The sequence below is a fragment of the Mustela erminea genome, chromosome 3 (assembly GCF_009829155.1).
Source record: "Mustela erminea isolate mMusErm1 chromosome 3, mMusErm1.Pri, whole genome shotgun sequence".
Lineage (NCBI taxonomy): Eukaryota > Metazoa > Chordata > Mammalia > Carnivora > Mustelidae > Mustela > Mustela erminea.
Genome location: NC_045616.1, coordinates 69326895 through 69353151, shown reverse-complemented (window position 1 = coordinate 69353151; position 26257 = coordinate 69326895). Strand labels below are relative to the sequence as shown.

Genomic DNA, 26257 nt, shown 5'->3' with positions numbered 1-26257 from the left:
ATGGTTAAAAAGTCATCTAAGATGTGCATTGATCCCAGGGCTTAGAAACCCCAAAGCATCTGTGGACTGGGTTTGCAGATGCAAAGTCCATAGTGAGATAGGGCGAGAGGGTGATGACTTCATAACTCCCCACTCCAAGGAGAAAAAAAAAATAGATCCACGGCCCATTCATCTCAGGACTCATGTAAATAGCATCGGAAAGTACCTTCTGAATACACAGTTCCAGCTGAACTTGAGTGGGACTCTCAGATTTTCTCCCCAAGTTTGGGGTTTTTCTGACAAGCTCTTTCAAGAAGGTCGTAATAAACCCCAGCGCTTGGCCTCACAGGTTTTCAGCAGCATAGACCGAATAACCCAGAATTCCGGAGAAGAGAAGGAGGACCCCGGAGACAAGACCAAAAGCGCTGTACTGCCGTCCACGGAGACGTTCAGCTGGAGCTCGGAATATTCTGAAATGTACGTGAAACGCCTGTTAAGAAGGGTCGTAAGCGGTCACTGCTAGTGCAGTGGTTCTTCAGGCTGAGCGGGCATCGGAATCTCCTGGAAACCCTGTGAGAACACAGATGGCGGGGCCCATCCCAGCGTATCTGCTCCCCTAAATCAGGGATGGAGGCTGGGAACGTGCCTTTGGCCTAAGGTCCAGGGGATGCTGTTGCGGCCAGTCCAGGGATCGCGCTGTAAGAACCACTGCACTAGACACGTGTTGGTTAGCCTGCCCTCCGTTCCATTTTTACCTCCTTTCTTCCCAGAGTCTCCTCGAACGCAGTTTCCTAGTGTGTATGCATACATGCCTCTGTTTTGTTTTTAATTAAGGCAACAGTTATCCACATCCAACTCTTCAGATACTGAAAGCAACAGACATAAACTCAGTTCTGGCCCACTTCCCAAACTGGCTATTTCAACAGAGGCAGAGAAAGATGAAGCTGCTCCCTGCCCCAGAGACCTGCCCGAGGAGCCAGAAAAGCCATCCCTTCCTCCTGCAGAGTGCACTCAGGAGGAGCCCGAGGTCACCACGCCAGCCAGTACCATCAGCAGCTCCACACTGTCGGGTAAGCGCCTGGGCATGCTGCCTGCCGTACACCCAGTATCCACCAGCTGGAGGGTCAGGGCCAGGGTTGGAATCCCAGGCGGCCTCCCTAGGCGGTGACAATGGCTGTTCTGTGCCACTCTGCTCCCTCCTCGGCCCCACGTCTAGGACTCGGGCATCAGCTCTTATGAACTGAGGTCACCCCTCCCGACCACATGGCCAGAGAGTGAACCCTCCTCACTTCAGTTTGGCCCAAGAGCCAGCCTTTGCTTTCACAGCTGGGCTTCGATGGGGTTCTCAGGTGGCAGTCAGAACACCCTAGGACCGTGTTGTGTTCTCTATTGTTGATGCAAAAGCGGGTCTCGCACAGTGGTGTGTAAGTCAAAGTTGGGAGTTGGGAACTGTATCAGACAGCGACATGTTCAAAATCACCCTCAAACATGGCTTCAGTCGCCCAGAAGGTACACTATAAAGACAGCTTTCCTTCCAGTGTTGCAGTGGGTGGTGGTTTCTTGGAAAGAGTTGGTTTTGGTCATGGGGCCATGTTGTGCCAGATAAGTTCCATATATCCACACTAGACTTAGCACAGCAAGATGCTTATTCTGTGAGATTCCCAGGTGATCTCCATGCATCTGGGACAAAGACGGGGAGGAGAGAGTGAGAAATACCAACACAATTCAAATTGGTGTTTCATGCACATATGAAAGGATCCCGCTATAGGCACAGGTTACCATTCCAGTCCTACCAAAACTCCACAGACACGGGTCACTGTTGGTGAGGCAGTCCAGGGGGATTGGGCTTTTCTTGGAGAGTACTTTACAGAGTCACTTTTGTGTAACGTAACATTCCTGACAGCAGAGACAGTATCTTCAAAGGATTTTAAAAGGCTTACTGTGTCATTAGGTGATCAAACTTGCATTTCCCTCAGACCAGCCAAGAGCACTTAAAATATTACTTGGTTTACAACAACTGTTTGCACAGCATATCCTTCCACAGAGAAGGGTGCGTTTATGCTTTTTTTTTTTTTTTTTTAAATGAAACGTGGATATGGCTTAGGGTTGCTATGATAATTTTCATTAAGCTATATTCAATATGCTGTATTGATAACCATGAATGATTCCAAGAATTTTTATGAACTTTTTTTTAATCTAACTGAATATTCCCAGCATAACTCTTTTTAAAATCATTTCACGAAAACATATCTTACAGCTTAGGTTTATTTCAGCCAAGCTGAAAAGTTTGCTTCTGTGGAGCTTTTCATGTGCTTCTGGTTTATCATAGGGAAAAATAATGTGGGTTTGTTTGGTTTTTTTTCTTTCTCCCTCTTCCCCTCAGTTCTGTTGCCATGTAGTATAATTCCCCTTATCTTTACTTTTTTATAAAGCCAAGGGAATAGCGACGTAGAAGTAGTGTAGGCACAACCTAGTGGTCCAGGATTCTTAATTCTTTTTTGTTTGTGTATGTGGTCAAGCCAAATGGAATTATCTCAGTATTTTATATTTCTGGTTACTAAGGTCTCTGTTTCCTAGTTTATGATCATGCTCTAAAGAGAGTGTACTTAGCTCCATTTAAATTTTTTTCTTAATACAGTAGATCACTTAGTCTCCGTGCCCTGGTCCCCATCAGCAGTGTCGGAGGGAAAGGGAGTCTAAGCAGTTGATTGATTACTTTCATAATTTAAAAAAAAAAAAAACCTGCTAGGTCCTGCTGTGCATTTTGATTAATTGATTCAAACCACCTTTCTGTCTCCCCCATATACACACTAAAAATAATCAAAGACCTTGGGGGCTGCACAGAATAGAGAGATGAGCTGGTCTGCTCACGGCCAAGGGTAATTAGGAAATCTGAAAACCGTGACTGTAGTAAAATTAAATTTGTTGATTTTTATATTGCTCCACCATCAAAAAGAAGGAACCCTTGACATTTACAGAACATTAAGGTGACATTATCCACCACTGGCAGAGCAGAAATGCACGCTTAAACCTAGGGCTACGAAATGAGGTGGTGGATGCAGGAGGGAGGGATGATAGAAAAGAGAACCGTACATTCCCGTGCAGACCTTTAGGGAAGTAGAGCTTTACACCTCTTTGTTTTCCTTTGTGACTTAAGTTGCTTTTGAATGGGTGAGAAGTAAAAGTCCTGAGGTCCTGGGTGTATTATTCACTGTGAAGAGATTCAGCTTTTCATTTTGCATTCGTCAGGGATCCCACCCGCCCCCGATTAGCAAGGAGAAGAGTGTGTGACTTACCCGAAAGGAAGCTTACGGATTTTGAGATGAGGTGTTTGGTTCGTGACACGGTATTCATCAAGTCCTTGAGCTGTTGATTCCTTTATTTAGAGAGCGCAGAGTAGATGGACTTGAGTGAGATTGTGTTGAGCGGATGGGAACAGGAGGGCTGCTGATACGTCCCTTAGGATTATCCTCCTCTGTAGGTCACATGGATGTCACATGGATGTCTGAATCCTTTCTTGCACCCACAGCACTCTGCCAGATCCCAGCTTCCCTTAGCGAGGACTCCACCTCTAGGGCAGGTGCCACTTCTGTGCACAAAGGCCAAACTCGAGCTATGCCATTGAGTGGTACGGTCAGCAGCAGAACAGCAATGTGAGCTAAGTCTTATCCAGCCTAACCCTTTCCCCGGCAAGAGTGTTGTGTCCTTTAAAACCTGTCAACTGGGCTTTCAAAGGGTCATTTGTGTTTTGTTTTGTTTTGTTTTTGTTGTTTTTTTTTTAAAGATTTTATTTATTTATTTGAAATAGAGAGAGAGAGATCACAAGTAGGCAGAGAGGCAGGCAGAGAGAGGGAGAAGCAGACTCCCCACCAAGCAGAGAGCCGGACATGGGACTCGATCCCAGGACCCTGAGATCATGACCCGAGCCGAAGGCAGAGGCTTAACCCACTGAGCCACCCAGGCGCCCTCAAAGGGTCATTTATAATGGTCGTTTGTATCAGATTCTCTGCATGGATTGCAAACCTTAAGGTGATGATTGTCTTGATGGTTTTTAAAGCACGGGGTGGAGGAGGCCTGGTAACACAGCATTTAGAAGTCAAAATGATATCAGCTTTGCTTTTTCTGGATCGACAAAGATAAACTATCAGTGATTTTTAGAAAAGAAAGAAAACTGGTAGTCTGCAAAAGCAAGAGTAGGAAGAACCAAAAGGGGAGGCTGTTCACATTTTCTCTGCGGGAACTCCACATGTGACTTCTGCCCAGAAACTTTGACTCTTTGTGTGCCATTGCCCAGACAGACATCAGCGATTTTCCATTTTTATCGCCTCCTACATGGTTATATTCCCTTGGGATCCCTGAGGGGGATAGCATCCTGAGGGGAGTCCTAATTTTTTAACTAAAAACAAGGAGACAAAAAGAATACCTCCAATGTCTCCTAAGGGTTAATAAACAAAAATAAAGAAGGCACAGCAACCTTAGAGGAGAAAGGATCTTACCACGGGTCCCATAACTTCAGGACAGAGCCAATGACACACTGCCTGGAGGAAAAGTCAGGAGGATGTAGAGAGCCACTGAGTAACATAGTGGGTAATAGGCTTTGTCATCCTGTGAGGTTTGCAAAGAGTGGAGAGTATAAGGGGGCATATGGCATGAGAAGTCCAAGGTGACACCTCCGACACTCTTCTATCAGTTAAAGTGTGAGCCTAGTATAGGTGTCCTGGGAAGATGGTATGAGGTGACACAGGCATAAGTCTACACAAAGACATGAGGTGATGTCCACTTACCACAAAGCAGCGTTGTCCACATTATTAAGACATTGCTAAGGTTGATCACTAATATCACCGGATAACCATATTAGACAGCGGACGGTCATGGTGTTGATAAGGTGGTGCTGGTTTATAGCATGGCCTTCTGTGGGTTGGGAATGAGGGGGGGGAGTTGTCACTACAAGGGTTGTAAGATAGAGATTCTAGAAAGGAATGAGTCTTCTAGGCAAGGGGAGTCACAGGGCTGAGAATGAGCAGACTCGTGGACGGGTAGAGTGACACCTGAATGGACGCCACTTTCCTCTCCCTCTCTTCCACGTCCCCTTTCTCCAACTGGTCATGACTGTAATGTTTGCCTGACACCATAAGGCCCGTGAGCCACAGGGGAGGACGTTTCCCAGTTTGTTCTTCCTTCCCTCTCTCTTCCCCTTTCCCTACCTCTCTGGTCCCAGATTTCCCTGAACGTGTTTATCCCTTCTTCTTTGTGCAGTTGGCAGTTTTTCAGAGCACTTGGATCAGATAAATGGACGAAGCGAGTGTGTGGACAGTACAGATAATTCCGCAAAGCCATCCAGTGAACCCGCTTCGCACATGGCCCGGCAGCGATTAGAAAGCACAGAAAAAAAGAAAATCTCGGGGAAAGTCACAAAGTCCCTTTCTGCCAGTGCTCTGTCCCTCATGATCCCAGGAGGTAGAGAGACATCTACTCGCATGAAATTGTGTGATGTGCGCATGTGACCCTCCTTCCCCGGGTTCGGAATGCTGATGGGGATGCAAGATGGCTAGAGGCAATAGCGAGTGGTAGCTGGTTGACCCTGCTGTTCCAGGAGCTTCTCCCTGCAGGCGCTCCAGGCCTCCCAGACAGCATGTGTCGCTGATTTCTTCTGGCTTCTTTCTGCATCGGGAGATGAGGCAGGCTTCCTTCCCACAATGCCTTCCTTCTTATATTTGTTTTCTTTCCTGTTCTGCTCCCTTCTCCCCAAGTTCAGTAGTAAATTTACCTCCTCTGAATAGTTTTTCTTCTTGAGATGGGGCATCATTTATATACTTTACTGAGCTGCTTATAGCATCTGTGTTGGAAAGCTAAGTATAGTTTTTCCTCATCTAATTAATGAGGAAATAGACATGGAGGATATAAGTTTTTCATTTCCAGGGATGCAGAGAGTCACAGACAGCACTGAAGTTCTACTTTTTCCCAACGCTGTCTGTTGAGCTATGCTTCCTCCTACTGGCAGTCAAATCATTTTCTTCCATGTATTGGAAAACAGAGCTTAATTATGGTTTTGTGGAATTGCAGTATTTTTCCATAACTAGGTTTTGCCTCCACAAATCACCAAGTCCACAGCAATTCCACTGGAAAAGATGAAATACACACCCTAGGGTTGGTGACTTACCGGTAGTTCCAATGGCGGCAAGGGAGTGCAAGTAGTAACTGAATTCTGTTGCAGACAGCTTGCATTGGGAAGAATACAGACCATGTCTAAAAGGAATCATTGATATTTTCAAAATTTCCTGTTTCAAAATTTTCCTGCTTGTGCAAAAAGAAATTTGACAGAAACAACTGCTCCCGTGGGGGTACTGCTCCCTCTAGCATATCTTTGCTGGGAGACATCCCCTGTAGTACCATAAAACAAACACCTAGTTTGTTTGAATGACTGCTCATAACCCAAAGGCAGTGGCCCCCGAGCAGCTGTGGTGGGGAAGGTAAGTTCGCTTTCGAAAGGTGCTGAGAAGGCCCAAATCTTAGTCAAGTAGAGCAGCTGTTCCGTTTGGGAGGGAAGGGGTCAGGGACTTGGCTTTCCAGCAGGTTCAATGTATGTGTGTGTCCACTCTGTCCCGTGCCTGCTTGCATGGTTCAAAGTTCACTGCCCACCGGTGTGTGTCTCCTCACCTGGTCTTTTGACCTTTAGAGAAAAGGTAGCCAACAAAAGAGAACCAAGATGCCACGTGCAGTCACAAAATGAAGGAGCATGGTAGTGAGACACTTAGCTTTGTTCTACTTTGGCCAGACCTAAGAACGGGAAGAAATGATAGTGTGGATAGTTTGAGCTCTCTGTGTCCACAGGGGACTCAGTGCACCTGGTGAGGCTCAGCAGCCCTGGGGCTCAGTCGCCTGGCTCCCATGGGGCTCACCCTTGCAACCTCAGTGTCTTCTCTGGATTGTTCTTCTTGTCAAACACGCACCCAGTTTCATGTGACCAGTTAAGATCTATTTAGATTCACATAGAAGGAACGCAATGGCAACAATTAAATTAGAAGTGTGTTTGCTTCTTAAACAAGAAGAACAGAGTAGAATTGCTATTGTGGAAGGTGAACAAAGTGTTTGTTAAAATTTCTCTATTTCACCTGCGTTATCCTCTCAGAATCATTGTCAGAATTGTAGGTAACATATGAAGACAATCAGTTGTAGTCAGAGGAATGAGGAGTGATTCGTTGAGAAATTAACATTGCCCTGTGGCTTGATCAAAATCGCTTCATGAGTACTAGCTCAGTAATACTATAGAAAGCAACTGGGGTGTTGATAAATGGCTTTCCTAACCGTGCATGTTTGAGAAGAACCGTGTTCAAGTTGTTGAGGGCAAGATTTGAAGCCCGAGGATCTCTTACTCTGGGCCACGCAGTATTCTCTGTGTAAAGGCATACTTGAAATTTGTGCATCTGTGATTTGTTTCTGTAATTAAAAGAAAACATGCTAACTAGAACTATCACAACCAGGTAGGAGCTAGGTTTTGGGTGTGTTTTAATTAGTGTAAGTAAATAAGAAATTATAACTTCAGAGAATTCATTGAAAAATGAGTTAAAATAGACACTTTTGAAGTTCTCTTAATAGCCTCTGTTCAGAAAGCCATGCTAGTTAGATAAGTATTTTTATATTATTTCTTGATGAGACATGAATGAGTTGGTCTTGCAGCCAAGCTCCTAGTCATGGCAGGGCTGATGCGTCGTGGGCTGACTGCACAGGCATCTGTGTGATCAGGATTGGCTTTGATGCCTGGCTTCTGTGTCGCAGATATGTTTGCTGTTTCTCCACTGGGGAGTCCAATGTCCCCCCATTCCCTGTCCTCGGACCCTTCTTCTTCACGAGACTCCTCTCCCAGCCGAGATTCATCAGCAGCGTCCGCCAGTCCACATCAGCCTGTTGTGATCCACAGTTCCGGGAAGAACTATGGTTTTACCATCCGAGCCATCCGGGTGTATGTGGGAGACAGTGACATCTACACGGTGCACCATATTGTTTGGGTAAGACCATCAGCCTCTCATCCTCGTTCATTTCTACTCCCACCCATCCTGGAAAATGAATACGTTGGGAGGCCGATCTCTGAGCTGTTTTTCCATTAAGCTGACATTGAGGACCTGTTCATGCCCTTTCCCTTTATGGGGGGGGGGGCATTGAATTTAACAAAAACTAGTAATTTCTCATAATTCTGTCAAGTTTTCCTGTTTGTCCACTCTGCATAACAAGCTGGTGGAAATTGTCAAAGATTGTCCTCTTGCCACGTTTCTTTTTTGGGGCTTTTTGGTTTGGTTTTGTTTCGTTTTATTTTTGTAATCTTTTTTCTGATCTTCTTTTATTTTAAAACAAAACTACCTTCTCCACTCACCTGAAATTTTGTAAGGAATGGTCCTATTTTAGGATGATGACAGAAAAGGAATAATAACCATGCCTTCTTGATTTCCGCTTAGGATTATTTGCTGATAAATTCAGAATATTCTCCCAGAAGAAACAGCAGATGTTAGGGTTGCCATTTGTTGGCTTATGAATGTGTACTCTGTTCTTGGACTTTAGAATGTAGAAGAAGGAAGTCCAGCATGCCAGGCAGGACTGAAGGCTGGGGATCTGATCACACACATCAATGGAGAACCGGTGCATGGACTTGTCCACACGGAAGTTATAGAGCTCTTGCTAAAGGTATTATCTTTTTATGTCCATGCCATACAGGGAAAGCAGGTCATTAGAAAGAACTGGTACCAAGAATTCTCTCCTTAAGTTCTGTAGTTCTTCTCTGTGGTACATACTCAGTCTTATCACTGAGAAAGCTATTTAATAGTCTAAGGTTTAATATAAAGGAGAAGAGAATATGAATTCTCTGGTTATTTATATCATGAAAATCATGTTCTTATATCTGCCCAGTCACTTCCTAATTGAACTTCTTATTCTAAATCACAGATAACAAAAGTTTTTTGTTTGTTTGTTTGTTTTTTGGTTGTTTTTTTCCCCCCCATTTTATGAACCTCACATAGTAAAATGTTTGGAAATCACCTATCCTAAGGGTGATTTTCTTCAGGAACCTTAAGTTTTATTCTAGTACAATGGAAGATGAAGTGGTATTAAACTGTGAGGTCAGATATGAAGGTTCATTCTAATAGTTGAATTTCCTTTGAAAGATGGGATTGTGAATACAGGGACCTCTGGGTGGCTCAGTGAATTAAGCATCGCACATTTGGTTTCAGCTCAGGTTGTGATCTCAGGGTCATGAGATTGAGCCCCACATCTGGCTCTGTGCTCATCAGGGAGTCTGCTTGAGATTCTCTCTCTCCCTCTCTGTCTCCCCCTCCCCCCACCATGTGCACGATTACTCACTCTCAAATAAATAAATAAATCTTAAAAAAAAAAAAAAGAATTGTGAAAATAAGCACATATACCATAAATGACAGAAATAGGTAGTAATGGAGGAGGGGGTGGTAACAATCATTAGGCCTTCCCCCACCTCATACAAATGAATTTGAGCATAAGTCATTTTCTGCTGTAAGCTGAATAAAGCTTGTAGAGTTAAGATCACAAGAAGCGTGGACATGAGCAGAGGGAGAAAATCTACACTGATCCTCTCATTTCTGTTGAGTTACTTGCTGTGTCACCTGCTGACTGTAGAATATAAGGTTAGAGCTCCAAATATGGGTCTTGTAAAAACAAAGATGAAGTTTGTGTTTGCGTGTAAAATCTGTTCAGAAAAAGAAGTCTGTGATCAGAAATAGTCTCAATCCTGAAATACAGGATTATTTTATACACCCACAGGTTTATGGATGACCTCTTGCTTTTTGAGCACCAAGGGGTCTGTAAGGGACTTCTACACAGAGAGGTGTGAACCATAGCTTCAAATAACCTACAGGGTGTTGAGAGAGCATTAATTTGTATATGCTATTTAAATAATGTGCATTTAGACCATTTTCAGAATACGTGCTCTGAGTCCAGTGCCGGATGTAGATGGTAGATGTTGATAACACAGGAATTGTTATAGTCCTTGCCCTTGGGAAGTATCGGAGATGCAGGAGATGTATGGAAGCACGTAAAGTTTAACTTAATTAGTCAGAGGGAGGGCTGTCATACTTTCTCAGAGAATATTCTGTGAGTAGAGAGACATCACAGAGAAATTTCATTGAATTGAAACATGAAAGAAAATTAGAACTCTAGAAGGCACTACAGAGAAGTGGGTGTGCTAAGCCTCCCAAAACTTAGGGCAGTTTAATGACTTTTCTCCTTTCCTGTCATTCCCACAGCTAATAAGAATATATTCTTCAAAAAATTAAGGGTCTGGCCTAGGTTTCTAAGAGTAGTTAATAGCAGGCATATCCCATATCCCAATGTCCATTGTAAAGTAGCAGATTTTAAGAAAGTTATTGCCATTGATTAATTCACATTATTAATGAAATTTGGGTCTTGGGCTCAAAACTGAAGTCTGAATGGTTGGGGCCTGACGTTGCCCTCATAAATTCCTACAGATTGTTACCTAACACTAGCCAGCTTTCTCACAAATGCATGTATTGATCTCACTGGAGGGATGGGACTCAGTCTTGAGAGAACGCTGCAGGGCCATAGGCAGTGTTGGAAATCCGCTGAAGGTCGTGCTGAACACGTAGCAAATCCGACAGAGCCCTGCAGGGCAGATCTTAACTCTTAAAGCTGTCCATGTAATCCCAGCATGCACCCCGTACCTGGATATAGATGGGTACCCAGTAACTGTGGGGTTGAGGTGAACAATGGGGTTCTCCTTTTCCTGCTGTCCAAAAGTTACCATGGGAGGAGCCAAGTACCACACGTTGCTCCTGTTATGTCTTGACTGATGTCTTTGGTGTACGTGCCGTTCAGTTCACCATTCAACATTAAATGGCTCAAGTTAGGCTCCGCTTTTCAGTGTGCCTACCAAACAGAACAGAAGACATGGCGGGTAAGACCTGAGTTTTTTCGTTTCCTTCCCCATCTATCCTTGATAATATTCTTTGTTGTCCACCCGGTGTGCAACAACTCACTCCTAATAAGTGTCCAAGAAATGGGAGGCACAGCAGTGATGCTGACTTGGAGGTCCTTTGGCTGTGGAAGTCACCTGAAATGACTTCGGGCTCTACAGGGCAAAATTCTAGAAGGGATATACAGACTCATGAGTCTGACCAGCAGCTTCTGTCACAGTCCCTGCTCCTGTGGTCCGAGGCTGCCTCCATTGCTGGCTCACAGATTGCCCCTTTGTGAGGAAGAGCCCAGGGAAGTTGTTTTGGGTCCCCCCACCCACTGTGTACATATCCAATATAGAAACCTCCCCACCGAAGAAGCAGGCAGGCAGAGACAGGTGTTGTTTATCTATCTCTAAAATGCTCAGTTGCTCTTCTCTAGGAGCTCACCTTTTGTTTTAGATTGTAAGTCTGTGTTTTACAGGTGAGGTTCTGTTAGTTGTTATTCATCCTGCTAGAGCTTTTTCAGACCTTGGCCTTAGCATTTAAAAGAAGGTCAAAGGGATTTGAAATGGTAACATAGTTTGGCTTTCTGCCTTCCTTACAACAGCATTGTTATATGCCGCATGGCTCCAGCCACAGCGTATCTCTTTGTCATTTCATGTATCTGCTCATAAAATCACAAGAAATAATAAACAAATATGTATATACATATATATAAATGTGTGTGTGTATATATATATATCTTTAGAAAATATGCATTTGTTTCCTTGGCTGAGACATTTGATGATTTTCATAATTTGTTTTATATTTGATATGATTCAGGATTTTTAAAACCTGCTTCTGTGGAATTTGAATATATATTTCTCCTGAAGGTCTCTGGCAAAGCCTCTTGGCAGAATCCAGTCCCATTTGTACCAGTGTGTCCTCCCCTGGTCATGGAGCACCTTCGTTCCTGGATCTAGTCAGTGTGGCTCTGAAATTGCGTACACACAGCCGCAGCGCGCTGGAGAGCCCTGGCGTCTCTGTCACAGAGCCAACCGGAGGATCCTGCCTCTGGTTCATAAAGGAAGCACTGGAGAGGAGCAACCAGTGTAATGAAACAAAAAGGATACAAGGGATTTAATTATCTTCCCAGTGAACTGTGTAATCATGCAGCTTTCTTCCAAATTTAAGCAGCGGTTCTTGGACCACGCGTGAAGTGAGGGATACCCACACTGGGCGCCCTCATGCCGTCGCTTGCGGAGCACCAGGGTAACAGCTCTGTTTCGCTCCCTTGGATGCTGCTTCCTTGACGGTTTATACTTGCAGGCTGCTTCGTGACATGTCGTGGCAACCTTAGGCAAAGGTGGGGGCTGCCATGTGTCTGTTTAGAAATGCTCCTAGAGTACTTACTTAGCTTTTGGAATGTGAACGCCAGAAGCATTTTCCATTTAAGGTCTTCACCTTTGGTCTCATTGCCCCTCACAACTTGCAGGCAAACCCGCTGGGGGAGCAGGGACTTAGGTCCGCAGTCATTTCACATGGCGGATCCATGGAATTACAGAATCCTGTGATTCTCCAGGTCAGCGCCCCACTGCCTCTCTGACTCCCTTAAAGTGTGCTCCTTCACCTTTGCCTCCCACGCTCTCCTGCCACCAGGAGTTAATCACCTCCTTTCGGCTTTCAGGTTAGCCTTCTCAGAGAACTTCGCCAAAGCAATAAAATCTTTCTTCACCCGCTGCTGTCGTGGGTGACGTCCCTGTTGAGGCACATAACCATGTGTCTGGCTTTACCTGCCTAATCAGGAAACTCCCAATTCAACCAGGTTGCTTTTTCAGGATAGCATTAGTTTAAATGCCCAGTGCATAAGAGAAACCCTAAAACTTCATCAGCCCCTGCTTCAGAAATTTCTTTTCTATGAACTCTGGGGGAACTTTTAGATACTAAAATGAAGACCATAAGATAGTGTCATTATTACCCTCCCTACCTATTCACTGAGCCCAGAAAATGTGCAGAGCATTGTGTTAGGTCCTGAAGGGTCATAGGGCAGAGGACTCCGGGAATAACAGGTAACAGACAAACTCCCACAATCCTTACACCCTGGGAGGTAGGTGCTGTAAATAACAGTGTGCGCCCACTTCACAGATGAAGGAATCAAAGCAGGAGAATGTTAGCTGAGCAGTCCGAGGTTACCTGCTAAGAGGGAGTAGAGGAGGGTTTGCGCCCTGCTGTGTGGTGTCAAAGCACGTGCGTGGCGTTAGTCCAACCAGAGTGCCCTATACCCGAGGTTCTCTGATTGCCAGTAATGCAGTACAGTGTTCATGTGGAAAGAGAGTCCAATATCAGTCTGCAGTCAAAGACACAGACTGTAAATATGGCCCAAAGTCCAAAGGACAGACAGCTTAAACTAAGGTAGACAGGGAGGAAGAGTTGGAGGTTATGGGTGGAGCGTTAGTGTATGGGAAGGGAGTGCATTATGGTCTCAGTAGAGCAGAGGGAGTGTGTGCAGACAGAAGGGCAAGAAAACTCAACGTGCTTGAGGTACGTGAGTAAACGGGCGCGGCAAGAGCCCCGGTTTGTATACAGGTTGGGGCATGCAGGTTGGTTGGAGCTGGATTGTAGAGGATGTGAAGCAGAGCAAAGACATTGATCTACAGAACGCGCAACAGTCCCCTTGTGTGTGATGCAGAGAAAGGAATATAAAAATAGTCTACCTCAGGAAGCTATCCAAGGCCAACTGATAAGCTCACGTGGAGCCAGGCTGAGAGGAACAGTCCGGTTAGCCTGCTGTTGTATTGAGTTCAGCCAGCTTAAAGCAATTTCCCTCCCACCATGCACAATTACACAAATAGTTAATAGGAAAAGTAAACAAATTGAACATTTAACAGTCTGCTGGCCCCATTTTTTGTTGTTTTTTAAACAAGTACTGCAGAATTTCTCTTAGAAGAGTTCACTTGTTCTTTGGAAGAAAGTATTGAGGAGGAACTGACCCAGTAAGACAAATTGCACTCTGCTCAGACAGCCCTCCGTGTGGCCAATGCATCCACCAGGTGGCAGGCTTTACGATTCCTAACCCTGTTGGCGGAAAATGTCGTTTTTCTATTCGTTTACCATTTTCGTTGTCATTAATGCTCCTGGTGAAATATTTGGAGTCTGTATCTTCTGTGTCTGTAATTCCTCCTTAGGGAAATTCTCTCAGTGTATTTACGTCAGTCAAGCAAACGGTCCCCTGGAACAAGTCATATATAGAAACAAGGAAGAGAAAACGAGAGCTGGCTTTTATAGGGGAAGGGAACATTTGTAGAGAGCTCAGGATAGCATTAAATCCTGATGTGCTCTGGTTTAAAAAACGTGGTCATAACTATTTTCTGATGAGTAGGCTTATCACTTATGTTTATCTCTTAAAATGTTTATGCTTATTTTATATCTCTTCATTTTCTTTTTGGCAGTCTGATGTGTTGATCATTCTCTATGTTAATCCAGTACCTGGTTCCCTCACCACCACCCATTAAGTATAAGCCATGCTCTGCGGGGAGCAAGAGAGGTGAAGGACCAGGGCGTGCCATACCCATGACGAGTGGCACAGGTGATAAGGGTCAGAGAGCCAGAGCTCTTCCACTAGGCTCTGTGACCTTGGGAAGAAGAAACCCCAGTGTCCCTGAATCTATTTTCCCCATCTTTCATACAAGGATAACAATTCTTTCCCACCTCACCAGGTGCAATGGTAAAATATTGTAAAATATTTACATTATTATATACAAATATATGTTGTATATAATATATTAAATATATATAATTTAAATATAGGATATGTATAATGTATATAATTTGTATCTATTAAATATGTACAAATATTTATTGTAAAATATTTACATTATTTGTAAAAAACTAAAACATCCTTCCTGGTGTGGTGGTGAAAATAAAGCAAGAGAATATATGTGAAAAACACTTTAATGCCCAAGACGCACTTGAAAAAGGCTGCATGGCATTGTTAACTGTTTGCAGATAAAGCTAGGAAAGGTGATGGCGAATTATGTTAGGAAGGGTAGAACTGGACTCCGGTTCAGTGACTCACATACTAGGAGAGCCTCAGTGGTCACGAAGGCTCTCTGTCCTGTCTGTATGTGAATATGGAAAAGGGTTGAAAGAATGGCAGTGAAAGATGAACTCCAGCCATACTGGTTGCTCTTTTCATTCACCTAAGGCATGCAGAACAGACTTGTTTAGAACAGGGAAGATCCTGTTCTAAACAACGTGCATTGGTAGGCCTTTCATACGTAGAAGCTGAACGTTCTATGGAAACAAGAAATAGACTGTCAGTCTTTACCATCAGATAAAGGGTTATTCTTAAAGTTTTGGCATTTGCATGCAGAACATATAGTTTAGTCTTTCAGAATAATTTTTTTTTCCTTTCGTTTCAGTTCAAATCCTATTTCCCTAATATACATATATATATTTATTTATTTACATATTATATATGTATATATACATAATATTCATGTATGTATATATATTTTTTGTTTTTTACAATTAGGACATTAGGTATGGGAATACATGTCTTAAATGTACAAAGAACTCTACAAATCAGTCAAAATATTAAGACTTGCTCATGCTAAAATGGATATAAGACCTGGACAGATTATCTCCTGAAGAGATAGAAATGACCAAAATAAATGAGACACTATCAAAGAAGGAAGAGAAAAACTTGATACAGCTTATTTGCATAAAATTGAGAATTTGTTTAATGTTAATATTCAGTTTTGACAAACCTGTGGTAAGAATTGTATTTATGGGCATACTTGGGTGGTTCACTCAGTTAAGTGTCTGACTATCTCTCAAATAAATCTGGGGAAAAAAAAAGGTATATATGTGCTGCCCATAAATATACCTATTGACATAAACTTTCTGGAAAATAGTGTATTAGTTTGTACCAAGAGTCTTTAAAAAGTTTGGAAAGACCCTTTGATTTGCTACATTGACTCTAATTATGTAATCTAAGGAAAATGACAGAGATTAAAACAAGTGATTTATAGATAGGGCTATTTATGACAACCCTTAAAAGAATTGAAAAGTAGAAAAGTATGGAAATAAGTTTTGATTCACCCATCTCATGGAATATTATTTATACAGCCAATAAAAATTATGTTCTCAATGAACATTCAATGATGCAGGGAATGTTTTCCAAGTTGTATATGTGAGATGGAAAAACAACATAAAGCTAAATATTAGATTAACTAAGATTAAAATCATTTCTGAAGTATGTCCATATACGTGCATAATTTATATGTACCCGAAAAGAGATCAAGAAATATTCTGAAATATTATCAGTGTTAGCTGAGTGATAGGTTTCTCCATGATTTTTATTTTCACTTATGCTCTACAATTACTTCTTATAATATCATGTATTATTTCCCAAATTGAAGCAGCAGAGTAGATGTTAACATGAAAGCAGTCAGTCCTCCTTGGTTGAGTCCCCTGACCCCCACCATACTCAACTCTCCTATCACTTAGAGCTAAACTGCTAGGTGTTTCCCAGGCTTAGGCCTTTGAAAAGAGCTTTCTCCTTATAATTCTTGTCTTTTCAAGGTAATCAGGGCCATCTGTGGCTTTGAAAGGATATGTTTCTCCCCCAGTTATTAAGAAATTCAAGAAGAGGTCATTGATGTGGGAGTGAAGGGAATCAGTCTTACCATCTGCCCTCGGCACCCCTCAGCCCGGCTTCTGACTCCACTGTCCTTTCTAACCTCAGGGCCTTCCCAGCAAGTCCTGTTCCAGCAGTGAGTGAAATACCCAGTAATCCACCAGGAGTTACCTCCCCATGTATGACCTGGTTAAAGATAAGCTGTTTTATACTCACTGGCATCAACTTTCCAGTTCTGCAAGCTGACAAGTTTTAGGGTGACAGGAAAGAAATCTTTTAAAATACTTAAAAAGTCTCTTTCAGTTTTCCTAGACTATGATTTCTAGGTCAAAGGAAAAACACAAAAAGGAGAAAAAAGTAAAATAAATCAACCAAGAACAGACAGCCCCTGGGCACATTTATACTCCATACCTATGGATGAAGGTAACTTATTTATAGAGCACTTTCCACATGTCACACTTGGTGCTAAAGCCTTTCTTAACTCCATCCTGTGGAGTCCTCACATGAGCCTCTGTGAGGTAGGTCTGATTCCGCTGGTAGACAGGGCAGGTGTTTGAGGCCCAGAGAGGAGAAGCAATCTCCTGCAGTCACAGGACTTGGATTTGAACTCACATCTGTGGAGTCCAGAGCCTGCCCTCTTAAAGAAACCTGTCGTTTTGCTGTCTACCCTTTGTGTTCTATTAGGATGTTCCTGCTTTATTAAAAGGTTACTTAGAAATGGAAGGCTTTTGTACATATATCTTTAAGTATCTTTATTTGTCTTTGAATCTCCTAGCCCAGTTCCAAATCTTGTTTCCTCCCAGAATATCCCTTTAATCCTGTCCCATTTTTTTTTTTTATAGAGTGGAAATAAGGTGTCAATCACTACTACCCCGTTTGAAAACACATCAATCAAAACGGGACCAGCCAGGAGAAACAGCTATAAGAGCCGGATGGTGAGGCGGAGCAAGAAATCTAAAAAGAAAGAAAGTCTAGAAAGGTTAGTTAAAGCAGTATTTTTGCGATTTTGGTATATACCTTGTTGGAGGAAAGTTACTCCTTACTTAACTTAAACACGTCTGTCTGAGAAAGATCCATTGCTCTGTGAGAAATTTCATGCTATGGTTCAGATATTTGTACATTAAAGTTCATATTCATAATAGCATTACTTTTCACAATGAAAAGATTTACAGAGTTATATTGTAGGAGAATTCAGATTGGTGTTTTGTTTTGTTTTGTTTTTTTTGGTTTTTTTGGTTTTTGGTTTTTGTTTTTTTTACTGTGTGAGTACCATGAAAAGCCATTTACTGTTTCTTAAGCCTCTAGAATTCATTTCAGGTGAGTTGGATTTAAGGTGTTGGATCTTCAGGCAGTTTTTAGCATGAAATCTACTTTTAATAATAGCCTTTACATTACCTGAAAACATACAGTTTTTTAAATGGCAGATATTTGGAAATAACTATATCTTAAAAGCATCCAAGTAAGCCTACAAGTAAAGAGGTTTTGTTTTACTGGCTGAAGATCTAACTGGGGTACACATTTATAATCTGGGAGGCACCGTGAGTGTTTTTGTGCTCTCTGCACACACTGGCAAGCTTCGTGTATGTGCTTGCCGTGGGGACATTTCTCCCTAGTCAGCTGTCTGGATGGGCTCCCTGCGTGATGTCCCAGCAGTATCCCTCCTTTGCCTACTTAGATCTAATGTGTCTGATTGTATTAAGAGGATTTTTAGTGATAGAAATGTGGGAAAATAAGCAAATGAAAAAAAGAATGCTTATTAATTCCAGGAAAGACAAAAGCATACAAGAAAGGAAGTGGAATTATGCTTTGCCTAGCCCAGCCGTGGACAGTATTTATAATATAAAAATAGAGAGGAAAAAAGACCACCCTTTTCTCTAACTGAAAGTTTTGGTTTAGCTGTAGAGGGAGGAATAGAAAAAGGGAAGTGTATTTGGTCAGAAGGCAGAAAGGTGCTTGGGGAGAAGCTTAATCCTCATCTTCTGTGCTGGGAAGTCAATAGATAGTTTCTAAAACTGAAAAACGAAAACATAGTATAAAGAGATTCCGTAGCAATGTGCAGACAGATAGAAGAAACAGCTCAAGGAGTAGAAAGTGGTTTCTCAGCCAAGTGTGCCAAGGACAGAGTAGCACACTTGCTGTTCTTCATTATGAACTGTATAAGATAATGTCATTATTTAACCCAACTACATTTATTGCTTTGATTAAAATTAAACACACCAGTTCTGAGATGTGTAGTCTATTAGATATTAGATAAATGAGTGATTCCTAAATTTTTTTAATGTGTGCTTAGTATCTGGATTGTGCTTTAAGTTAGACAGAACACACTTTTTCCAAGGGGTAGCAGTGTTTAAACGTGTGCTTAAGCTCACTGTGGGGGTGAGTGAGGCTTGCATAATGGCAAAGGTAAAAGAACTTTCTAGAGCCACTTGCATTTCTTAGCCATCAGAAGCTCTTTTTTTTTTTTTTTTTTTTATTGCTTTAAGATACGCTTTTTGAGCACTAAATACACATTTGCTTCTGCTGCAGCATAGCGTCTGGTGCCCTGCTGACACAATAAGCTTCGGTTCACCTTTCTCGCTTTTTCTATGTTAATGTGTAGCCTACATTGTCATTAGGAATTTTCAAGAGCCCACTGTGGTATAAGCACCGCAAACAGCCCCTTCTAGATAAAGCCACTGCCCAGCGTATCACCATTAAAGAATTCTATATCTAAGATAATGGTTTTTCTTTCAGAGATTTACTTGGTATTACCTCTTAATTAAATTGTGTTATTGTATCTGAGGGTACATGCTCAGAAGCTTTCAGGTCAAGAACGCCCTCCTCATAAACCTGACAAAGAAATGAGTAAATGTCGCATGTGTTTTATATTTTTCCTTTTTTCTCAGCTCTGCCTGAAGTATTGGAGAATTGGGAGAGCTTCCACTGTATAATATCAAAGACTCTTCCTTTCTAAGTCACAAGGTTTTTAATTTGAAAGTGGGAACCTGCACCTTAGGGTAGGATCTGCCCCGGGACCGCTGTCCCTGCTGCCGAGGTGTGAACTGACTGCAGAGGTGTTGCACAGGGACGGGGAGGCCCCAAGTGTAGAATCTAATCTGTTGTCTCCGGTTTTCACTCCAGGAGAAGATCCCTTTTCAAAAAACTAGCCAAGCAGCCTTCTCCTTTGCTCCACACCAGCCGAAGTTTCTCCTGCTTGAACCGGTCCCTGTCCTCAGGGGAGAGCCTCCCGGGTTCCCCCACGCACAGCTTGTCTCCCCGGTCGCCGACGCCCAGCTATCGCTCCACCCCCGACTTCCCATCAGGTGAGCTAGTCTCCTGGCCCACGCAGCAAGGGAGAGTTGAGAGGTGGTCAGAATCACCATGTGAGCTCCTGAGGGACAGGAGGCTTATTCCAGGTTAATGAAAGATGGTTGAGGATGTAGATGGTAGTGAACAGGATTTATGGGGCCGTCGTGAGATGTGGTTGTTTAGAACATTAAGACAGGAAGTACTGGGTTGGACCCTGATGTGGGGAAGATGTATCTGAAAAGCATGTATTCATTAGAGTTAAATGCTGAGACAATTTGCTGACCTTTATCTAAGCTGATAGAAGAGAGTTTGGGTTGGAAGCATGGAAGGGAAAGGGAAGGAGTCCATTGCTCATGGCTTTCTGTTTTCTACCCACAGGTACTAATTCTTCCCAAAGCAGCTCCCCAAGCTCTAGTGCCCCCAATTCCCCAGCAGGGTCAGGACACATCCGACCCAGTACCCTTCATGGCCTGGCCCCCAAACTCAGCGGACAGCGCTACCGGTCGGGAAGGCGCAAGTCGGCTGGTAGCATCCCTCTCTCCCCACTGGCCAGGACCCCCTCTCCAACGCCACAGCCCACCTCCCCCCAGCGGTCACCATCCCCTCTGTTGGGACACTCGCTTGGCAATTCCAAGATCGCTCAAGCCTTCCCCAGCAAAATGCACTCCCCGCCCACCATCGTCAGACATATCGTGAGGCCAAAGAGCGCAGAGCCCCCAAGGTCCCCGTTGCTCAAGCGCGTGCAGTCGGAGGAGAAGCTCTCCCCCTCCTATGGTAGTGACAAAAAGCACCTGTGTTCCCGCAAGCACAGCCTGGAGGTGACCCAGGAGGAAGTGCAGCGGGAACAGCCTCAGCGGGAAGTGACCTTGCAGAGCTTGGAGGAGAACGTGTGTGACGCACCCTCACTCAGCCGTGCCAGGCCCGTTGAGCAAGGCTGCCTGAAGCGCCCTGTGTCCCGGAAGCTGGGGAGACAGGAGTCTGTGGACGAGCTGGACCGAGAGAAGCTGAAGGCCAAGGTGGTAGTGAAGAAACCGGATGGGTTCCTGGAGAAACAGGAACCCCAACAGAAATCCCATGGACTTGGTAGTGATTTAGAAAACCTCTCAACTTTGAGGCTGGAAGAGAGAGAGAAGAAAATATACCCAAAGGCTTTAGAAAGGTCAAACCATTTTGAAAACAAAGGGGCCTTGCAGGAGACCCAGTCCCTGGGCAGTCTGCTGAAGGGGGCTCTTCACAAGCAGGCCAGCGTTCGGGTCAGCGAGGGGGTGACCTCAGAAGGGGCAGCAACGGGCCATGTCCTGGCCCCCGGGGACCACAGCCAGGGCATCTGTGACTTTAAGCGCACCTCTGCTGCCAGCACCCTCCAGGACAGTCTCTGTCACGCCACAGACAGGTCTAGCTCCACGAAGGGGGAGAACATGGAGAAGGCCTCCCAGGCCAAGGATTGTCCCCGATGTGAGAAGTTAGACAGCAAACTGGCCAACATCGATTACCTCCGAAAGAAAGTGTCCCTTGAAGACAAAGATGACAGCCCGTGCTCTGTGCTCAAGCCCAAGATGACCTCGAGTGCCCACGAAAGCCTGCCTGGGAACCCAGTCCGGGCTGTGGGTGGACAGCAGGAGGCCCTGCCAGCCTCTGAGAGCCGAGCATTCGTCAGCAGTGCCCACCCGGCTCAGATCAGTGCTGCTGCTTTTGTCCCTCTCAAGGCCCTCGCTGGCCGGGTGGATGGTGGAGGGGAAAAGCCGGGCTTGGTCGCTCCTGAGTCACCTGTCCGCAAAAGCCCCTCTGAGTATAAGATGGAAGGTAGGTCCGTGTCCTGCCTGAAGCCAATTGAGGGCACTCTGGATATTGCGCTCCTGTCTGGACCTCAGGCCTCCAAGACAGAGCTGCCGTCCCCGGAGCCTGCACAGAGCCCCAGCCCAGCCAGTGATGTGGGGCCCTCTGTGCCACCAGCTCTCCCCAGTGGCGGGGGCATGAAGGGTGACACAGCGGGTCAGAGGGAGCCCTCCCCTGCCAGCTTCAGGATGAGTAAGTCCTACCTGCTGGAGTCCCGGTTCCCATCCTCTAGCCGGGCTCTCCAGAATTCACCAGCAGCTTCCTTGCCTGAGCCAGACCTAAAGCGGGACAGGAAAGCTTCCCATGCTGCCAGGAGCCCAGTGACGGTCATGGAAAGCAATCCCCAGCAGAAGGAGGGGGGCCCCAGCAAACACCAAGACCACAGCCCCGACATTAAACTCCTCCCCTTCCTGGGGCAGAACCCCCACAGCACCGACCCATCCAGGTCCCGCAGCCTGCTGCCCCCTGAAAGTACCCCCTCGAGAGAGAAGCTGAGCGGGAGGGAATCCTCTGAAAGGGGCCCTTCCGCAGCCAGAGGCGAGCGGTCTGCTCTGAGGGTTGACTCTCAAAGAGACCCCTCCACCGAGCTGTGTCCTCCAGAAGCTGCTAAAACCCATGATGATTCCAGAAACCTCCCCTCTGGGGGAAGGCCCCGCCCTGACTGCTACACACAGCCCCACCCCACAGAGAAAGCATGGGGGTCTTGTGGCAAAGCAAGCCCCAGAGATGGCTGCGTGGAGGTGAGGCCTCTGGCGAGGGAGGACTCTCATTTGCCTTCAGCAGGGACTCTTGAGAAGGAGCTGGGCAGAGGAAGAGGTGGCACGGAGCCCCAGCCAGAAGCCCCTCCAGCCCGGCGTTCCCAGCCGCCACCCGGCCCTGAGAATGGGAGAGGAGACCTCCTCTCTGGTTTCCCCGTCTTGCCGAGAGACAGTCCCAAGGAGCTGGAAGGGAAGGAACAGCCTCCACAGAAGCATGTCAGCAGTAGCTCTCAGCCAGTCCCAGTCACCAAAGAACTGCACGGCCTGGCGGCTCGGCCACACAGCAGCTCGCTGAGCCACGGCTCAGCCGGAGAGCCCGGGGGCAAGCCCTGTGCTGCAGAACCTGGCCTGGGCCTCCAGGGCCCTCCCAAGCCGACCACAGCGCACAGTGAAAGCAGCAGCCACAAGCCCAGGCCTGGCCCTGACCCGAGCCCTCCAAAGTCGAAGCACCCAGACAGGGCCCTCTCCTCCCAGAAGCTAAGCAGTGGTCCTGCAGTGGGCAGAGAGCCTGGTTCTCAGCCCCCTGCTGGCCCCAGCCGAGAGGGGAAGGGCTGCAGCAAGGGCATCTTGGATGCGTTCCCTGCCCTCCCAGGTTCCCTGAACACAGTTAGCGATGCGATGGGCCAGGGAGGAGGTGGACCCTCAGTCCCACTGCAGGCCGAAGGGGGTCTTCTAGACACCCGGCTGAAACCCGCCAGTTTTGGGCATCCCCCAGAGGGGCTAGAAAAGCCCACGCTCCTGCCATGGCAAAGACGCCCAGGAGTAGATGAGTTGGTAGACCAGAAACCCGCCACTGTCAGTGAAAAGCAAAACCTGTCTCCAAAGCACCCCAAACCATCCACTGTGAAAGACTGCCCACCTCTGTGCAAACAGACAGACATGAGTCCAAGTTCACTGGCCACCACTACCACTGACAGGAAGTCTGAGGGCAAGAAATGCACTGAAGCACTTTATGTCGCCACAGAGAGTGGGAAGCCTGAGGCCAGCCTTCCCCTGGCATCTAGCGAGGCCAGGCCAAAAGGCACAGAGAGGCCAGCAGCTGCTGTTGGGAAAGGCTTGTCAGAGGCCAAGGGGAAAGGGCTGAGTGCCCAGAAGCCGCTGAATGAGGCAGGCAAGCCCAGTGGCATGAAGCGGTCACCCTCGGCCACTGGGCAGAGCTCTTTGCGATCCACTGCCCTCCCGGAGAAGTCTCTGAGTTACTCTTCCAGCTTTCCTGAAGCCAGACCGGGGGCGCGAGAGGCCACCACGAGTGGCAGCGATGCGTCTTCCACCAAGGCTGGCGGGGCTGCGGCTAAGGCCCTGCCTGGGGGGGATGGCAGAACCCACATGACCAAGAGTGACTCCTTGCCATCTTTTCGGAGCCCCACCGTCACTCTGGAATTGCACCACCCTGGCCCGAGTGTGGCGGGGGGTGCCGGCCACCGGGACAGGGCCCTGTCAGTAACTGCCACCGCAGGAGAAACCAAAGGGAAAGAGCCTGTCCCAACCCAGCCCCCTCAGACTCGGAAACAGAACCCAGGCAGAGAAGTCAAGGCGTCCCCAGCTCCAAACCCTGACCGGCCCATCACCCTTTCTTCTGAGAAGGACTTTGTGGTCCGGCAGAGGCGGGGGAAAGAGAGTGTGCGTAGCAGCCCTCACAAAAAGGCCTCGTAGTGGGGCAGGCCCCAGGCCAGACTAGGGAGACCCGACCTGAATGTGTACCTGAGTCTTGACTACCTTTCGAAACCAGCACTGTGTGGCAACGCCCACCGGGCAGAGCCTGGAGCCTCACTGCGGATGGACAGGGAGAGGGAGAGAAAGTCGGAAAGAAAGAGGGGACCTTCTTCCAATTGCCTTCCCGATCGTTACCGGTAAAACTGTTACCAGATAGTGTTTGTACAAACAACAACAATGGAATAACCTTTACAGTTGAGGGTTGCTGAGGAAAAAGATTTTCTCTGTAAATACCTAGCAATGTGTTTGGTTTGGGACTGAGAGTCGGTACCTTGCTGCTGTGATTGCGTTGTTTACCACAGCTTTGTTTTGTTTTGTTTTGTTTTCCCCAGTTAAGATTTTTGCTTTACCACTTATCATAATGTAGTAATGAAGCAAAACGGTTAAAAATGGGTGTATTAAAAAGTAGAGCTATGCTCCTATTCGTGTACATACGCACCCACCCACATGTTTTGGTCTGTGGTTTAAGAGAATATTTCAAGGCTACATTTTTCTAAGTTAAAGCATTCTAAGTAGAATTAAAGGTGGAAGAAAGTCCTAGATACAGTAGATCGTGAGTTTTTGTGTGTACTTTTCAGGAGAGATTTTGGTAGTACTGTATCTGGCTACCTGTGTTTCCAGATCCGAAAGCAAGAACTACTCTAATCACCGCATTTGGAAGCTTTCCTCTGTTAGGAATGGCCAGAACCAAGGGAGCTAACCATTGTCACTGCACAGCCATCCCAGTGGACGTTCTGATCCTGGGTCCAACTGTCTGAAAGGCCAGTTGTGCTTGTCTGTGAGTGTGTGTGTAGGGTCTTCACCCTCGCTGGAGTGTGGGCTATAAACACACGTCAACTTTCCCTTACTTTCCCTTCTTTTTCTTTCCATGCTCTTAAACTCAGGCCTTTATGCTATGAGTCACTAGTCCAAGAAGCACACATTTCATAGGACTTTTGCACCAGCCCTGCTCTTGAACAAAAAGGAAAATTACTGGCTGCACACGAATCTGACAGTGCTTAAATCGAGTAAGAAGGATCAGGCATTGGAAGAGGTTTTAAATTTTGCTTTTTTTGAGGGGAAACAGGGGGTGGATTTTGGCATCATAGCATATATATTAATGAATAATCAGGACATCAGATACATTTTAATACATAGCTGGGGCCTTATGTTGTAGATGAAGCTTGCTGTTTTTAGCAAGTTCCTGGGTTTCACATTCATTTCTGATGCATCGAGTAGCTCCATACATTACATAACACGATCTCTTTATTTGTATGCAAAAAAAAATAAATACTGTATTAATAAAGAGCAGCATTTTTTAATAAAAAAAAAGACTCGGTGGAGCTATTTGGTGCTTGAATGTGTCCTTTTTACTTTTGCTAAGCCTTATTTAAATTTTGTATACCATGGAATATGTAGAATTTGTCAAATCATTTTAGTGCTGAGGGGGTTTTTGTTTGTTTTCGTTGCAGTTGTCCTGGTGGCTTGTTTTATATTGTAAGACGACACTTGCTGACATAAGTACTAAAGGCACTAAGAGAAAATACACACAGATAAGTCTTTATAAGATGTTTGGGATCCATAGTAGGATTTTTGTTCTGTTTTGTTTTTCAAGAGAAAAAAATATTACCGATAAATACTAATTCGGCACCCAAACCCCCTCGGCTGTCTTAGTATCTTCAAGCTATAAAATTGTTCCTCTAAGCACAGCCTCTGGATTATAAATTATTTAGTGAGGCTGTAAACCCTGCTCCAAAAACAAAGGCATAACTTAACTGACTGCTTGGTTGTCCTTCATTGTACAATGAGATGGCAATGGAAAAAAATAAATAAAAGTAAAAAAGTCTCCTCCTTGCCCCTGATTTTTTTTCCCCACGTAGTTTCTGCTCTTCCCCATCGCTCTGTCGTGAAATTGTAGAAGAAATAAGTATTGTAAAAGAACTCAAATGGGTTTCCAAAGTGGTCTCAACATTTATAATTCATATCTGTGTTTGGTGGTTGTCATAACCCAGTCTTCTGTATCCAGACACCTCGACAGATGTATCGGGGAGGTAGTTCATGGTTTACAGCCTTTGCTTTTTAACTGTCCAGTTTCCTTTAAAGCACAACTAGCTGCTCGTTTACAAATGATATTTTTATGTATATTTTGTATA

At 45.3% G+C, this 26257-nt stretch overlaps 1 protein-coding gene across 11 annotated transcripts in view; it reads left to right on the top strand.

Moving 5' to 3' along the window:
- The window catches only part of MAST4 (microtubule associated serine/threonine kinase family member 4), a 552196-nt gene extending 526772 nt beyond the window's left edge, over positions 1-25424 (top strand). For 10 of the 11 annotated variants that reach the window (XM_032336083.1, XM_032336081.1, XM_032336082.1 and 7 more), the window contains 8 exons: positions 329-456; positions 814-1049; positions 5236-5436; positions 7756-7985; positions 8533-8655; positions 17373-17509; positions 19651-19832; positions 20197-25424. In XM_032336083.1, coding sequence (XP_032191974.1) covers positions 329-456; positions 814-1049; positions 5236-5436; positions 7756-7985; positions 8533-8655; positions 17373-17509; positions 19651-19832; positions 20197-24065 — 5106 coding nt within the window. In that variant the 3' untranslated portion in view covers positions 24066-25424. The remainder of the gene's footprint in view (positions 1-328; positions 457-813; positions 1050-5235; positions 5437-7755; positions 7986-8532; positions 8656-17372; positions 17510-19650; positions 19833-20196) is intronic. The other variant, XM_032336090.1, reaches the window with a different exon arrangement.
- Positions 25425-26257: the final 833 nt, after the last annotated feature.